A 15,408-nucleotide genomic window follows, 5' to 3' on the forward strand; every position below is an offset into this window, starting at 1 on the left:
CGAGTGCCACAACTACTGAGGCCCTCGTGCCTAGAGCCCGTGCTGTGCAACAAGAGAAGCCACTGCAATGAGAAGCCTGTGCACCACAATGAAGAGTAGCCCCCGCTCGCGGGAACTAGAGAAAGCCCGCATGCAGCAACAAAGACCCAACGCAGCCAAAAAAGAAAAAAAAAAGAAAGGCAAAGGGAATGTTCCAGACTGAAAGAGGCTAAAGAAATGTGACAACTAAATGTGATACATGGTCCTGGATTAGATCCAGAATTAGGAAGAAAACAGCTAAAAAGGACATTAATGGGACAATTGACAAAATTTGAATATTGACTAAGTATTAGATAATAATGTTATGTCAAGATTAAATTTCCTAATTTTGATAGTTGTACTATGATTATGTGAGAGTGCTGTTTTTTAGGAAGGTATGTAAGAGAATGTGTTCTTAGGAAACATACCGAAATATATAAGCATAAAGAAGCATAGTGTCACCAACTTAGTTTTAAATGCTTCAGAAGAACGTGCACGTGTATAATAAATGTAGATTTATTTAGAGAGATGGGGGAATGATAAAGCAAATGGGGAAAAATGTAAACAGCTGGCGAATCTGGGTAAAGGATATTCCGAAGGTCTTTGTACTATCTTTTCAACTTCATGGTAAGTTTGAGGGTGTATTGGAATAAATAAGTTAAAAAATAAGCATCCAAAGAAAAACCACCTGATGAGTGGCACTTGGGCCCTTTCTTTGAGATTTCCTGTTGAAGGAAACTCTATGAGCCCTTGACAACTCAGGCCAAGATTACCTTTTGGTCAGGAAAATTTTAATTATTTCCCTAATTGTGGTTTTCATGGTGCCGACCTCCCCTCTTTTCTTGTCCTCTCTCCACACCTTTTATTTTATTTATTTATTTATTTAATTTTTTTGCGGTAGCGGGCCTCTCGCTGTTGTGGCCTCTCCCGTTGCGGAGCACAGGCTCCGGACGCGCAGGCTCAGCGGCCATGGCTCACGGGCCCAGCCGCTTCGCGGCATGTGGGATCTTCCCGGACCAGGGCACGAACCTGTGTCCCCTGCATCGGCAGGCGGACTCTCAACCACTGCGCCACCAGGGAAGCCCTTGGTTTCATTTTTGAAAGATGCTTTTCCTGATTATTAGAATTCTGGCTTGACAGTTTTGTTTTGTTTTGGCACTGTAAAGATGTCACTCCATTTTCTTATGGCTTGCATAGTTTCTGATGAGGCCTACTGTAATTCTTGTCTTTGTTCCTTCTGTATAATGTATCTTTATTCTTTTTATCATGATTTTCTCTTTACTTTTCAGCAGTTTGAATATGATGTGTCTAGCATGAGGTTTTTGGTTTTTTTTTTTCGCGGGGGGCCATTTATCCTTCTTGGTGTTCTCTGAGTTTCCTGGATATGTGACTGAATATCTTTTATAAATTTGTGGAAATTCTCAACTATTATCTCTTCAAATATTTCTTCTGCTCCATTCTCTTCTGTTTCTGGAATTCTGATTACACATATATTAGACTACTTTCTATTGTACCACAGCTCTTGGATACTCTTCTATGGGTTTTTTTTTCTTTCATTTTTTCTCTTTATGTTTCTGTTAGAGTAATTTGTACTGACCTATCTGTAAGTTTACTGATTCTTTTCTTGGCTGTGTGAAGTGTTCTGATAAGCCTGTCAAAGGCTTGCTTCATTTTGTTTTTTAAAAATTTTCTAACATTTCCATTTGATACTTTCTTATGATTTCCATCTCTCGGCTGAAATTCCCCATTTACTCGTGAATCCTGTCCATCTTTTTCACTTGAGCCTTTAACATATTAATGATAGTTACTTTAACTTCCAGTCTGATAGTTCCAATTTCTGGGTCAACTCTGAGTCTCGTTTACTGCTCTGTCTCTTCATAGTGGGACTGTGCTGCTGTTGCTTTTTGGTATGTCTCATAATTTTTGATTGAACACTGAACTGTGTGTGTAGAACTGAGATAAATAGTATTTATGCCTGAAAATGTGAACACTTCTGCTAAACTGATGATGTGGGGAGGATTGAGTCAATCTAGTCAGCTGTTGAATTGGATTTGGATTTTGTTGTTGCTATGGTTACCTTCAGAACACCATTGGCTTCAAATTCCTCTGGTCTTATCTTTTTTTTTTTTTTTGCAGTACACGGGCCTCTCACCGCTGCGGCCTCTCCCGCTGCGGAGCGCAGGCTCCGGACGCGCAGGCCCAGCGGCCATGGCCCACGGGCCCAGCTGCTCCGCGGCATGTGGGATCCTCCCGGACCGGGGTTGGGGGGGATCCTCCCGGACCGGGGCACGAACCCGCGTCCCCTGCATCGGCAGGCGGACTCTCAACCACTGCGCCACCAGGGAAGCCCCTCCTCTAGTCTTATCTTGTGCTTAGGGTGGGGGCTAGAGTGGCAGAAGACTCTTCTCAGTGCTCCCGCTCCACCCTCATCTTTTGTCCTTTTCCATTTATCTAAACCACAGGGGTTGTCTCTCCACACTCTTGCCCACCCCACCTTGAGCAGTTGACTGCTGTGTTTTTTCCTTGGTGCTTGCTTGCCTGGATGTGGTGGCATCAGGAGAAGTTCTCTGTGCTTTTAATCCAGCCTCACTCTTAGGCTGGCCCTGTGTGCTTGGCTCTCAGGGTTGGAGTTTTCAGTTATATTGCTTTTTCCTTTCATGGCAGCCAACCTCTCCCTTGTATCTTTGACAGGTTTTGTGCATTAAAAAACTTCCTTCCTCTCATCCAGCAGCCACAGCAGTGGACCTCCAGTGGTATTTAGTGTAGGATCTTGACACAGGACCAAGTATATGTGGGGTTATTTATGGACTTGATATTCTGTTCCATTGATATATCTGTCTATTTGTTAATCTTGACACCAATACCATGCTTGATTACTATAGCTTTATAATAAGTCTTAAAGTCAGGTAGTGTAAATCCTCTAACTTTGTTAATTATTTTCAAAGGTGAGTTTGGTTCTTCACTGGGTTATAGAGTCAGTATATCAATTTCTCAGTATATCAATTTCTAACTGGAAAAAAAAAGCCTGCTGAAAGTTTGATTGGAATTGCATTAAATTTATAGATCAAGCTGGTGAAGAACTGACATCTTAATAATATTGAGTCTTCTCAGTATCCATAAACACAATATCTTTCTTGATATATTTATATCTTCAGTAGTTTATCAGAAGTGTTTTATAGTTTTCAGAGTACTAATCTTGTACATATTTTGTCAGATGTATTCCTAAGTATTTCATATTTTTATTTCAACACAAATGGCATTATTCTTATTTTAATTTCTAATTGTTGCTAGCATTTTGTATACTGATATTTGTAAATTAATTGTGTACTCTGCAACTTTGCTAAACACATTCTAGTAGCATTTTTGTAGATTCCATAGGATTTTCTATGGAGATGGTCCCATAGAAATTTCATGATTCTTGGTTATATTATTTTAGTGGTTGCTTTCGGGTTTATAGCATGTGTCTTTACCTTATCACAGCTTACTCTCAGGTGAAATTATACTACTTCACATATATAGTATAAGAGCCTTAAACAATATACTTTCATTTCTCTCTGCCCAGCCTTTGTGCTATTTTGTAATACATTTTGCTTCTACATATTTTATAAGTACCACAACACATTATTATCATTTTTGCTTTAAACAGTTGTTTACCTATTTTATTGGCTATGGATTTTAATAGATGTTTGCTCTGTATTATTTATCATTTCTGGGTATTTTTTTCAGCAGGAGAGTTTTTCAGAATACCTACTCTATCATTTTGCTAAAAAAGGGAGTCTACTTTCCGTTGTGAACAGTCCTCAAAGAAAGATAAATCCATGAATAATTGATACATGAATCCACAGGGTATTAGTATACTGCAGCCAACCCAATCAGCCACATACTGGCCAGTAACTAACTTTACAAAGCTAGACTCTCTCACAAGTGCATTGGAGATAACACATTTGATTGCATCAATAACCTTTCATTTCAGAGGCCTTAATCACATCTTTTGATACTTCAATTATAATTTCTCTATATATTCTCTCATAACATTGTTCCTTAGATAATCAGTGTAAGCAAGTCTCACCTTGTTTACAATATTGTAAGCTCCTGAAGGGGGGGAATATATTTCTCTGGTACTCTTACAGCTCTAACTAAGCCCAGTATGTGATGGGTGTTTTCTCAAGTTAGTTACTAGCTTATGAATCTATAGAGTGGAATGGATGAAGTAATGGAAGTGGGAGAAAATGTAAGATTCTGGCATTTTCAAAGCTCTTAAGTAGCAAAAAATATACATAACAAGTCCTATTGATCATTTAAATGAAGTCACCAAAATAGTTGTGTAGGGCCACACCTCTTTCACTTCTCAGAACCTGTGAATCAGACTTTTTTATCAAGTCAGTTTACACAGTCTAGTATGAGTAAGTAGCCCTGGCCTAGTCTTACATCCAGAGTTCAAGGGTAGCAGGCGCCTCCCAGTCTTCAAGGAAAGTCAGAATCCATTCGAGTATTTTCTTTCTCTTATTCTATTATTTAAATGCCTACAGAATGCTGACTGCGGTAGGATACAAAGACGTATAGGATATGCTTTCTGCCCTCAAGCTCTTTGTGACTCTGATGTCTCAAAAGCATAAAAGCCTGTCTGTGTTCACAGTAATCCATTTTTCCTCATTATTTTTCTGGCTGAAACGCCAGCCAAGCCAACACATTTTTTTCCTATTGGCACTCAGTGTAAGTACCAACCACAGCCAGGTCATGCCCTTAACTCATCAATTCTCTTCTCTCTCAGGCTCATTCACTGAGCTTCTTAATCTACCTTTTGTGTAGTAGGTGGATTCATCACAGTTCAAGTCCTTAAATTATGACTTTTGAAGGCTTGGAAGACTTGAGTGGCTATAGGTTGAAGGGCAAACAAAAAAGGGAAAGAGTGAAATACATTCTATACTTGTAGAACTCAAAAGGAAATCTGCCCCCTCCCCTCTCCATTACTGACGCTGCCTTGCTTCAGGGTTTCATCACCACTTACTGGAACTATTGCAAAAACCTCCAACTTAGCTTCCTGCCTCCAGACCCTCTTGACTACAGTTTGTTATTCACACTCTTGATAAGAGTAACCCCTTCCACCATGCAACCAATAATATCCCCCCACCAGAGCCCTTAATTAGGTCCCTTCCGCACAGAAGAAAAGTAAGTCTTTCCAAGTGGAAACATTCAGGCAACATCAATCATGTGTAACGAGTAACGTGGATATGACTCCAAGAGTATATACTAGGGGATTTTATACATGAATTTACTTAGTTACATACTATTTGGTAAAATCAATTTGGCAGAAGTGATTTAGCTGAATACAAGTTAGTTGAAGTGATGATTTGATTGAAAAAGAATATCCTCAAACATTTCTGCCATTTAAAAAAGACTTTGAGGGCTTTCCCCTTGCCTTTTTTGTTCTTTATAGCTAATTTTCATCCAGTTATTCCTACTCTGTGCTTTTTAGAATATCAGACATTTTGAAACAACCTAAATATCCAACCATTGGAAGGTAACAGAAGCCTACAGATAGCTCTAACAATAAGGAATTGTTTAAACACGTTGTAAAGGATTATAAATGTATGTATATAATGCACAAATGTTATATGCAGTGACTTTATAGAACCTGATTTTGAGCAATTTGCAACATTTATAAAGCCACAAAAACATTGGCAAACAAGATCGGCTATAATTAATTAAAGATGAATTAGAAAAAAATTCCAAAATTCTAGATCTTTTTTGCATTATTTCTTTTGTAGTTTTATTTATTTCCTTTCATTACAAAAGCAATTCAAATTACGACAGAAAAATAAGAAAAGGCGGACAACTACACACACACAGACACATACACACAGACATAACCTATAATTTTTCTACTCAATGACAACTACTAGATCTTCTAGTAAAAACGGAATCATATGATGCATATATTTGAAAGCAACCCTATTTTATTTATGCAATCCTCCACTGTTGGACATTTAGGTTGATTTCAACAAATCCCATATTTTGTACGTTTAAGTTTTTATCACTTTTTTTGCTATCAGTAGCAGCACAAAGCAATAATGAGATAAAAATGACTTGGAAAAAAAAAAGGTTTTAGCAAAACTTCCCAGATTCTGAAAAATCGTTTAAAAAATGTTTAAAGACGTAAGTTTTACAACCACCCCCAAGCACTACACTAGCACCCTGCACAACAAAACCCAAACTGATGAGCAGGGATATTCATCTTCAAACAAATCATTGCCCTTTCCAGCTGCTTTGGGCAAATCATCTGCAGCCTTTCAGGTTACGAGGATCTTTAAGAAGCAAATGACCTCCTAGCCGAGATGATGGGTTTCAACTTGCTGTGTCTGTTAGCGCTGAAAACTAACAGGAACAGATCTGAGACTATTATTTACCCAGCTAGTTGTAAGGAATGAGCTGCCCTGTATAATTCCTGACCAGGATCATACTGCCAAGTAGCAAATCTAATCATCCGTATCCACTTCTAAGCTCACTTAAAAACATCAGGCACCCTCTGTTCTGTTAGCTTTTTGTCCATCTTTACACCAATACCACACTGTCCTGATTACTGTAACCTTCTAACTCTCAATATCAGAAGTGTTGATCCTCCAGCTCAGTTGTGTTTCAAAGTTGTTTTGGCTATACTAGGTCTTTTGCATCTCCGTGTGGATTTTGGAACCAGTTTGTCAATTTCTATAAGAAAGCCTGCTGGGATTTTGATTTGGGGAGGATTGACAGCTTAACAATATTGATCTGTCCAATGCATGAACATGATATACCTCCGTTTATTTAGATCTCCTTTAATTTCTCTCAGCAGCGGTTTGTGGTTTTCAGTGTACAGGTCTTCCTCATTTTTGTCAGATTTATCCCTACGTATTTCATACTTTTTGATGCTATTGCCAGTGATATTGCTTTTTAAAAAAATTTCAGTTTCCAATTGGTCAGTGCTAATGTCTAGCAATATAATTGATTTTCACGTACGGATGTTTTGTCTACAGCAGCCAGCACATGTATAAACAGCTGATGCTCAAAATAGGTGTAAGAGCAATTCAGCAGAGATATCTTTCCAACAAATGGTGCCAGAATGACTGGATATCCACATGCAATAAAACCCAAAACCAAACCAATACAAAACCTTCAAGCCATACTTCACATTATATGAAAACTTAATTCAAAATGAATCACAGACATCAATGTAAAACCTAAGCTATAAAACTTCTAGAAGTAAACATAGAAGAAAACCTTTGTAACCTTGACTTAAGCAAAGGTTTCTTAGATATGGCACTGAAAGCACAGTATATAAAAGAAAAAATTAATAAGCTGAACTTCATCCAAATTAAAAATTTCTGGGTTTCCCTGGTGGTGCAGTGGTTAAGAATCCACCTGCCAATGCAGGGGACATGGGACATTCAATCCCTGGTCTGGGAAGATCCCACGTGCCACGAAGCAACGAAGCCTGTGCACCACAACTACTGAGCCTGTGCTCTAGAGCCCATGAGCCACAGCTACTGAGCCCACGTGCCACAACTACTGAAGCCCACGTGCCTAGAGCCTGTGCTCTGCAATGAGAAGCCACCGCAGTGAGAAGCCCGAGCACTGCAAGGAAGGGTAGAGCCCGTGAGCCACAGCTAGAGAAAACCCATGCACAGCAATGAAGACCCAACACAGCCAAAATTAAATAAAATAAATAAATTTATATTAAAAAAATTTCTGCTTTTCGTTAGACGCTTGTGAGAATGAAAAGACAAGCCACAGACTCTGAAAAAATATTTGCAAATCATATATCTGATAAAGGACTTGTATCCAGAATATAGAAAGAACTCTCAAAACTCAATTCAATAACTCATTTTTTTTTAAAAGGGCAGAATATTTAACTAGACACTTTACCAAAAGAAGATATATTGATGGAAAATAAGCACAAGAAGAGACGCTCGATATCATTCATTATTTGGAAAATGCAAATTAAAACTGAGAGACCACTACACATCTATTAGAATGGAACGATTAAAAAGACAGACTGAAAAAAAAAAAAGACAGACTGGCCACACGCACACACACACACACACACACACACACACACACACACACACACACACAGGTTTTTTTTGGTAACTGTGAGATGATGATGAATGTGTTAACTAATCTTATTGTAGTAATCATTTCACAATATGCACATATATCAAATCATCATGTTGTACACCTTAAACTTACACAATATTATATACCAATTACATATATCTCAATAAAGGTGTAAAAAAATTAAAAATTTTAAAAGTTAAACAACAAAAAAAGACTGGCCATACCAAGTGCTGACAAGGATGTGGAGGAAGTGGAACTCTCACCCACCGCTGGTGGGAGTGTAAATGAGTACAATTACTTCGGGAAATAATTTGGCTGTTTCTTTAAAAATTAAACATACACATGTCACGTGGTCCAGCCATTTCCTCTGCCCAAGAGAAACAAAAACCTCTGTCCACATAAAAACCTATATGTGAATGTTCATAACAGCTTGATATGTGATAGTCAAAAACCGGAGACAACCCCAAAAATGTCCACTATCAAGTGAATGGATTAAAAATCCACTTGATAGCAATATCCATGCAGTAGAACAGTGCTAGTAATAAAGAAGAATGGGCTGTTGATACAAGTTACAAGGCTGGAGAATTCTCTGAATAATTACTATAAGTGAAAGGAGCCAAACAAGAAAGAGTACAAACTGCATGATTCCGTTTATATAAAATTCTAGAAAATGCAACAAATCAATAGTGACAGAAAGCAGATCTTTGTTGCCTGGGGGACAGGGCTGGGAGGTCAGGATAAACGCAAGATGTAAGGAAGCTTTTGATAGTGATGGTCATGTTTACTCTCTTGACCGTGGTGATGGTTTCGTGACTATACATTTACCTCTGAACTTGTCAAATTGTGCCTTTAAATGTATACTGTTTATTATCTGTCAGTTTTACCCCCGAGAGAACTGTTTAAGAAAAACTAAGAAACACCGGGAGCCAAAAGACGGCAGCAATGCCTTTGTGGGGTCAGAGAGCTATGCTGGTTGATGAGCTTTAGAGAGCTTGCCTGCAGTGTCATCTGCATTTGTAAGCAGACGGCTCATCTTTGCCGGGTTCTGACTAAAGCTGAATTTCACTTTCACATTGTCCAGTCGAGTTGCCCCAGTGCTCTGGCTGTGCCCCACATCTCCCCAGGGGTCGTGTGGGACACTGGCTAGCCAACTGACTCCGTCACCAACATAACTCAGATTCTCAGAAGTTGGGGGAAATGCAAACATAGTCTCAGGAAAATTAAACTTTAGGAAAGCCTTCAGAGCTATGGGTTCACAGCAGGCTAGCCAGCCACAACTGTGGATGGACGCCTCTGATGGAGTAATGGGTAGACTGGCCCGACTGGAGGTAAGTTATTAGGAGTGTTGCCTTAAACATACACACACACACACAGATCATGGGATTACTATCTCCTGGAGAGTCCATGGTTGGTCTTTGGGGTCCCAAACCCCAAAATTATATGCAAGTTTTGGAAGTATGTGCATTCATGTATTTTTCAGAGGAGAGAGTTCGTAGCTTTCATCAGACCCTCAAAGAGCTCCGTGACTGTAACAAGATTAAGGCGCGCCAACGTGGGTAAAGCCAGACCCATCTCTCCTTTCTCCTCCCTCTTGTCTAGCTCTCGGGACGAAAATCTACAACCTATAGGACACTCGTTCGAGTCTAACCGGGAAATGACATCTGTGCGACCTAAAGTTCTTCCCGAACACACCCAGCCATCCTCAACTTCGTTCTTCCCCGTTTGCCTGGTCCCGCGTACTCCGGGGCGCGCCCCCCACCCCGTGCACTCTCTGGGTTTCCTAGTGCTGAAGAATTTGGAGCTGTTGCCAGGTCCCCCAGGTGTGCAACCTGCCCGACACGTTTTCACTCCTCCGGGACGCACGCAGTCCGTACCCCGTCCTACCACCGCCCCCCCGCCATATAACCTGCTTTGATCGGAGAGTAGAGACCAGTCGTTTTCCCCGGACCGCCCCATCCCCCAGCGGGACTGCCGGCGGATGAACGCGCGCACAGCTTTCCTCGCGGGGCTGATGCGTTTCCCGAAATCGCTGTAAAACTCTCAACTCCGAGCCCGCATTGCAAACCCCGGCTTCTTCCCTTTGCCTCGGAAATTGGGGAAAACGTAGAATGAAAAGCCCGACCACTCGCTCCCTGCCTTGAGAGGCCAGGCGAGCCGGGGCGCGGGGCCCTGAGCCGACGGTCCCCGCGTCCCTCCACGTGTCCCCGGCGCACGGGCGCACACCCTTGTGCTGGGGGCCGACCCCAGCCCGGCTTCCCGCTCCCCGCGCGCTCCCTACCCGGCGTCGCCGGCGGTCCGAGCAGCAGCAGCAGCAGCGCGGGGAGGGCGCCGACTCCGCAGCCCCGGAGCTGCCCCGACATGGCCCGACCTCGGCCGCGCCCCCGCCGGCCTCCTCCCGGGCTCACCCCGGACGCGACGCCCCGCCGCTCGCGCGCTCAGATGTCCACTGCCCGGGAGCAGGCGGCGGGCGCAGCTCCGAGACCGGCCGCCCCGCGAGCCGCATTCGCTTTCGCTTTTGCTTTAGCCCCCGAGGGCTGGAGAGGTGAGAAGCGGTGACAGACCCGTGACTCAGCATCCCCACCCCCTCCCCTGGAAAAAGACCCTATGACCCCCGCGCCGCCGCCCGGTCCCCGCAACGCCACCGGCAGCGCGGGACGGGGACCCGGACTGTGCCCTGAGGAGGCCCGGGGTCCTCCCCGGCTTTGCCCTTCTCGCCCCTGGTGACCCCATCAGTCCATTCCGTCGTGTGTCCCCGCGACGAGTGGGAGAAGCTTTCGGGAAGCAGACTAGTTCCCGTAAACACGGCCGGTGGGCGTCACACCTGGCTTCGGCTCCACTCGGTCACCTCGCCTCGCTTGTCTCTGCCTGTTGCTCCGACTTCGAAGGTCCTGGACCAGGAGCTGGCGAACGAGTTGCCGCGCGTCCCGCTGGTCTGGGCCGGTGACGCTGAGTGACAGCGGGGATATCGCCGCGGCGCGGCTGGCCCGGTCACCTGACCGGTGCGCCCAGGCCCAGACCGGGAACGAAGCCCAGGCCGCCTGTCCCGAACCTTGCCTGGCTCCCGGCACGGCCACTTTTCTTACTCCTGCTGCATCTTTCTTCCCCAAGAACATTTAAACTATTTGAAGCGGGCGTGGGAGGGAGGACCGACAGTTATTCACCTCTGTGCCTTAGACGATTCGGCTAGCTGCTGCTTTGCAGGTGGCGTTTTTTCTTTCTTGGGATCTCCAGTTAAGCCTGACATTATTGAGAAGCGAGTGTGCAGTGAGAAAGCTCGGGACGCACAATCAGAAATCCCCAGTTCTGGGAGTGAAATTAGGCAGGATGGGTCGTCTCTGGGCTCGGGTCTCCATCTGTTCTCCAGTGGTAACATCCTGAATAACTCCAGTACAACAGCACAGGCAGGGAATGTCATTGGTGCAACCCCCAGACCTTACGCAGATTTAGTCCGTTTTCCGTGCACTCAATGGAGCGTGTGTATTCAGTTCTGGGCACCACACATCACATATGTAGGTGTCTGTGACCACCACTGTCAAGACGGGGAACAGTTATCAAAAGCATCCCTCCCACTACTACTCTTTTAGTCACAGCCACCTTCCACTCTCACCTTCTCCCTAAGCCTTAGCAACCACTGATCTTTTCTCCATCTCTGTAATCTTGTCATTTGAATAATGTTATGTAAATGGATCATACAGTTTGTAACCTGTAGAGGTCAGCTTTGTTCACTCAGTATAATTCCCTTGAGATCCATTCAAGTTGCTATGCGTCAGTAGTTTGTTCCTTTTTATGAGCAGTACTGATGGTTTCTTCTTTTAGAAACATGTGAATCTCTGCCATCCACACCCAAACAGCCCTGTGCTTTTGTATGTGTATTCTTTTGCTAGGGCTGCCTTAACAAAGTACCAAGAACTAGGTGGCTTAATGACAGCAGGAATTGGTCCTCTGATCTTCTGGAGGCCAGGAGTCCGAGATCCAGGTGTCTGCAGGGCCATGCTCTCTTGGACGGCACCAGGGGAAGATCCTTCCTTGCTTCTTCTAGCTTCTGGTGTTTGCCGGCAATTCTTGGTGCTCCTGCGTGTGTAGGTGCGTCACTGCAGTTACGTGGCTGGCTTCTCCCTGTGTCTTCACCTCGTCTTCCCTCTGTGTCCAAATTTCTCCTTTTTATATGGACACCAGTCGTATTGGATTAGGACCCACCCTAATCCTAATGACCTCATTTTCACGTGGTGACCTCTTAGAGACCCTATTTCCAATAAGGTGACATTCTGGGTTAGTGGGGCTTAGGACTTCAACATATCTTTTTGGGGTGACACACTTCCACCTATAACAATATGGTATATTTATTTCTGAGAACAAAGTCCAAGACCTGTTTTCTCAGGCCAAAGGAACTGACCTGGATGCAGAAGAGTTGGATCCCTGCGGTACAGTGTCCACACCTCAAGGGTGACTCAGATGGGAGCTTGTTTGGGGCCGTCAAATAAGAGGGTCGCTTACAGGGCTGGGGAGCTTGGTCAGCAGCCACCACTCAGGGCAAAGCTGGAGTTGAGGACAGGGCTGTGGGGTCAGGAGAGATGATACCTGGGAGCTGGGTCTTCAGCCATCGGCTGTCCTCTGGAGGGGAGCAGACAGTGAACCCTCAGGATGGGAGGGTAACGTGTCACACTGGGCCACCAAGAAGGGGAGGCTATGGATCAAGGCTAATGGATTATTCCCCAACCCATTCTCCTCTTCCTCCTTCTTTAGAATCTTAACTTTTTAAAGTAAGATATAATTCCTATAACAGTAAATTCACCACTTTATAGAGTGTAATTCAGTGGTTTTTATTCATGACATTGTATAACTATCACCACTATCGAATTCCAGAATAATTCCATCACCCCAAAAAGAAACCCAGGGCCTGTTAGGAGTTCCTCCCAATTTCCCCCCTTCTTAGTTGCTGGTAACTTCAAATCTACTTTCTTTCCCCATGGATTTGACTATTCTCAATATTTCACAGGAATGGAATCAGACGATATGTCCTTCTGTGTCTGGTTTCTTTCACTCAGTGTAATTTTTTTCAAGGTTCATCCATGTTGTAGGGTGTAGCAGTACTTTATTCCTTTCTATGACTGGATAATATTCCATTAAATAAATATTTCACATTTTGTTTATTCATTCACCAGTTCATGGATATTTGAGCTGTTTCCAACTTTTAGCTGTTAGGAATAATACTGCTACGAACATTCATGTACAGGCTTTTGTGTGAACATATGTTTTCAGTTCTCTCGGGTGTATGCCTAGGAGTGGGATTGTTGGGTCACATGGTAATTCTCAGATTCTTGAAGGACAGCATGAAGACTCGGGGAGCCTTTTAGGAACCAGACACAGCTGGTTCCCAGACTGGGGGCGATCATTCCACTGCTCACCAAAGGATAGTGTCCTTGGCTTTGGGAGATGCTGACTTAGGAGCTAAGGCAATATAAGTCTGTAGGCATCAGCTCGTGGGCACCTAGCTGCTGCTGCCAACCTGGGGGCACCGAGGCAGTAAAACGAGACAGAGGGACCCAGAGAAAACTAGTCCACTCACAGGAGGAGTTGTGCTGAAGAGCAGAAAGACAAATGTTGACTGTAAGGGGAAGGAATTGCTTCTCAATCCTCAAAGTATAAAAAATACCACATTTTCTTATTTTTGTAAATCTTCCTATCTGGCTCCAAGCTTCCACTTGCCAAGATCAACCCAAATCTGATATCGCTCTCGCCCCATCCTCCAAAGGCAAATGGCTGTCTTCCCTTCCCATGGATTTTGCCAGGAAAAATAGAGAGAGGCCTCTGTCACCTCTGTCTTCTTGGTTATTTCTGGGTGGTCGTTGTCCAAACCCACCCTCCGGCCTCTGGTCTCAGCAGACCTACCTGACCCCCTTTTTTGCACAGCCTCACAGACAATCTAGTCAGATTCTTTCAATTAGCCAAGGTCTTTGTCCAGAAAAGGCCTATTTGGGTCCACCTCCCTGTTACTCTGCAATCAAATAAACAAACACCAAACAAATACATAATCTGTAAACTGCATCCCTCGGGTGGGAGAGCCCCACACTGTAGAATACAAAATCTTGTCTGCTCTTGGGGAAAATCACCCCTTACTTTCTTCCCTGTGATAAGTAGCAAAAATCTCCAAGAGACCAATCCATTTCTTTCCTTTTTTTTTTTTTTTTTGTGGTATGCGGGCCTCTCACTGTTGTGGCCTCTCCCGTTGCGGAGCACAGGCTCCAGATGCGCAGGCTCAGCGGCCATGGCTCACGGGTCCAGCTGCTCTACAGCATGTGGGATCTTCCTGGACCGAGGCACGAACCCGTGTCCCCTGCATTGGCAGGCAGACTCTCAACCACTGCGCCACCAGGGAAGCCCCCAGTCCATTTCTTGATAACTCAGTTATATTCATTTGCAGCCTCATAGCCATAATTTAATCACGTTTAGTTGAAAAATTAAGCGATGAAATGGATTTTGAATCTTAAATATTTAAACATGTCAGAGTAGTGTGTGTTTAACAACTATTTAAAGTTTATTTTTTAACTCAGAGTTGTTTTGGAACTTTTTTTAATTGAGGCAACATGATTTATAACGTAAGTTTTATTTGTAAAACATTATATTTCTACTTCTGTCTACCGTACAGCGTGCTCACCACCAAACATTTAGTTTCCCTCTGTCACCATATAGCTGATCCCCTCTACCCATTTTGCCCTCCCCCCATCCCTTCCCCTGTGGTAGCCACTATTCTGTTCTCTGTATCTATGTGTTTGTTTTTGTTTGATTTGGCTTGGAACTTTTACTCTTTAATTGACTTTGAAACCACATTCTCTCCAGTTCTGCATATATGGGAATAACAGGACCCACACCACAGGGTGGTTGTGAAAATCAGACGAGTTAACAAAAGCATTTTGAACAGTGCCCCACATATAACAAATGCTCAATAAGTGTTACATATATGGTACGCAATGTGTAATATATAATATATTGTCCTTTGTAAATTACTTCAGATGATTGTAGAGAAAGTTATCAGCTAAAAATGTTAAGTACAAGCTAGGGGTGGAGAAAGGGTTAGGAGAAACGTTATATCTGATACTAAGCCGAGCCAGCTGCCAAGGCGGGGACCAGACGTGTGGAGAAGCCGAGCTGATGTAATGGATTAAGAATATGCAGGTTATGACCTGCTGAACGAGGCAGCAGCAGTCACTCACAGGGTGTCGGCAGGCAGCTTTCTCAGCATCCCAGCTCCCGCTTTGGGGAAGCGAAACCCACGGGGGTCGTTTTGATTGAAGGTGAAGT

At 43.5% G+C, this 15,408-nt stretch overlaps 1 protein-coding gene across 5 annotated transcripts in view; it reads right to left on the reverse strand.

Moving 5' to 3' along the window:
* IL15RA (interleukin 15 receptor subunit alpha) overlaps positions 1 to 14,265 on the reverse strand; it is a 32,520-nt gene extending 18,255 nt beyond the window's left edge. For all 5 annotated transcript variants that reach the window (XM_027121566.1, XM_027121562.1, XM_027121565.1 and 2 more), the window contains exon 1: positions 10,388 to 14,265. In XM_027121566.1, the coding sequence (XP_026977367.1) occupies positions 10,388 to 10,469 (82 nt within the window). In that variant the 5' untranslated portion in view covers positions 10,470 to 14,265. The remainder of the gene's footprint in view (positions 1 to 10,387) is intronic.
* Between the last annotated feature and the right edge of the window lie 1,143 nt (positions 14,266 to 15,408).

This window comes from Aethalodelphis obliquidens, unplaced genomic scaffold, assembly GCF_003676395.1.
Source record: "Aethalodelphis obliquidens isolate GAN/ISIS:26980383/991018 unplaced genomic scaffold, ASM367639v1 scaffold23, whole genome shotgun sequence".
Lineage (NCBI taxonomy): Eukaryota > Metazoa > Chordata > Mammalia > Artiodactyla > Delphinidae > Aethalodelphis > Aethalodelphis obliquidens.